This window comes from Hippocampus comes, unplaced genomic scaffold (genome assembly GCF_001891065.2).
Source record: "Hippocampus comes isolate QL1 unplaced genomic scaffold, H_comes_QL1_v1.1 scaffold93, whole genome shotgun sequence".
In the NCBI taxonomy this organism is placed as follows: Eukaryota; Metazoa; Chordata; class Actinopteri; order Syngnathiformes; family Syngnathidae; genus Hippocampus; species Hippocampus comes.
In genome coordinates, this window is record NW_017805481.1 from 368,379 (window position 1) to 370,732 (window position 2,354).

At 42.0% G+C, this 2,354-nt stretch overlaps 1 protein-coding gene across 1 annotated transcript in view; it reads left to right on the forward strand.

The window, feature by feature from the left end:
- Positions 1-1,264, forward strand: part of tubg1 (tubulin, gamma 1) — a 4,944-nt gene extending 3,680 nt beyond the window's left edge. Inside the window, exons 10-11 of the mRNA XM_019875779.1 lie at positions 148-350; positions 566-1,264. Coding sequence (XP_019731338.1) covers positions 148-350; positions 566-763 — 401 coding nt within the window. The 3' untranslated portion in view covers positions 764-1,264. The remainder of the gene's footprint in view (positions 1-147; positions 351-565) is intronic.
- The last annotated feature ends 1,090 nt before the right edge of the window (positions 1,265-2,354 follow it).

The following is a 2,354-nucleotide window of genomic DNA, read 5'->3' on the forward strand; positions in this document are numbered from 1 at the left end:
AAAAATTTTTCTCTCTCTCTCTCTCTCTCTCTCTCTCTCTCTCTCTCTCTCTCTCTCTTAAAATTAGGACAAAGAATGTCAATGTGGCCCTTGGAGGAAAATGTTCAGACAGCCCGGTTGTCGTCATTTTGGCGGTGTTTCAAAAGCACCATTGTGAAACTGGACTTTTTTTTTTTTTTTTTTATCAGGTGCACAAAAGCCTCCAGAGGATCCGGGAGCGTAAACTGGCCAGTTTCATCCCTTGGGGTCCTGCCAGCATCCAGGTGGCATTGTCCAGGAAGTCGCCGTATCTGCCCTCCGCCCATCGCGTCAGCGGCCTGATGATGGCCAACCACACCAGCATCTCCTCCGTAAGTCTCACCTCAACGCTTACGCAACAGATTTGTATTTTGTTGGAGGACTTCATTTGGTCTTTATTGCCCTTTTTGTGTACTCGTTTATTTCAAATGGAACATTGATTACAGAGAATTAAAAATACAACTTGAAGGTGATTTTGTTTTTTTCAAAGAATTGTTCAGAGTTGCTTATCGTGACAGGATTTGAGTGCCACTCTGTCCTCTTGTAGCTGTTCGAGCGGACGTGTCGGCAGTACGACAAGTTGCGCAAGCGCGAGGCCTTCCTGGAGCAGTTCCGCAAGGAGGATATCTTCCAGGACAACTTCGACGAGCTGGACAACTCGCGCGAGGTGGTGCAGCAGCTGGTGGATGAGTACAGCGCCGCCACGAGGCCCGACTACATCTCCTGGGGAACGCAGGAGCAGTGAACGGACAAACACAACAGATGAAATGACTCCAATTAAGTGTTCGATTCTGTCTTTTCCAGCACTGACATACAACTGATTGCCCTCTTTTTTTTTTTGCCCTTATTTTCATGCTTTGTGCGCTTCCCAGTAAACCGTCCCGCGAAGCCTGGCCTTGACGCAGTGCATGATGGGTAACCGCAATCAGAGGCAGCATCTGGTTACGTGCGAAAAGTGTTGAACGAAAGCATACCATCCTTTTGGCTGGAAAGTGGCATTTTAAAAGATCAAATCAGGTTCTGCACTGACAAAAGAACTGAAGACACTTAATGGACATTTCATTAGGTACAGTACAAAATGGCCACATGTCAAAAGATGATGATGTCGATGCTTGCTTTTTGACTTTTGCTGTCAGAAAAGTCGTTCACGTCGTTTAGCTAATGTTTACCAGAGCGAGAGTTTGCGAAATGTTTCCTGTTACGTTGCTTGTTGGGCCTATTTAAAAAAAATATAATACATTTTCGATGGAATTGTGACTTTTGTAATGAATTAACAAAGTGTAATACCAGAAACTTTATGATCGATTTATGTTTTCTGTTGTGTCTAGTCCAGTGGTTCTGTGTCATAACTGATTGACATGTTGAGTCGGGTGTGCCTGACGCTCCATGGCAAGGGCTCTGTCAAAACCCTGAGACCGATTCACTGCGAGAGATTGGGGGTGGGGGGGTTTCGGCAAAAAAAAAAAAAAACGGCTTTCAAAAAATGGTCGGGTTTTTTTTTTTCAGCTAAAAACGCTTACGATACATGGTCGTTTTTTTTTTCGGCTAAAAATGGGCTAAAAACACCTTAGTATACATGGTTGGGCGTTTTTGTGCCAAAAACGCCTTACTATACACTGTCGTTTTTTTCCGGCCAAAAACACCTTACTATACATGGTCGTTTTTTTCGGAGAGAAATGGGCTAAAAACGCCTTACTATACATGGTCGGGTGTTTTTGTGCCAAAAACGCCTTACTATACATAGTTGGTTTTTTTCGTCTAAAAATGGGCTTTAAAAGCCTTACTATACATGGTCGTTTTTTTCGGCTAAAAACACCTTACTATACATGGTCGGTTTTTTTTTTTCAGCTAAAAACGCTTACGATACATGGTCGTTTTTTTTTCGGCTAAAAATGGCCTAAAAATGCCTTACGATACGTGGTGTTTTTTTGGGGGGGGTTAAAAACGCCTTACTATAGGCGTTTTTGTCCGAAAAAAACGACCATGTACAGGAAGGCGTTTTTAAGCCCATTTTTAGCCGAAAAAAATGACCATGAAAAGTAAGGCGTTTTTGGCTGAAAAAAAATGACCATGTATACCTGGTCGTTTTTTTCGGCCAAAAACGCCTTTCTATACATGATCATTTTTTTCGGCTAAAAACGCCTTACTATACATGGTCGTTTTTTCGTCTAAAAACTCCTTACTATACATGCTCGTTTTCTTTTGGCTAAAAACGCCTTACTTATACATGGTCGTTTTTTTCGGCAAAAAACGCCTTACTATACATGGTCGTTTTTTTCGCCCCAAAATGCCTGATTATACATGTTCGTTTTTTTTTTTTTTTTTTTTTTTTTTGG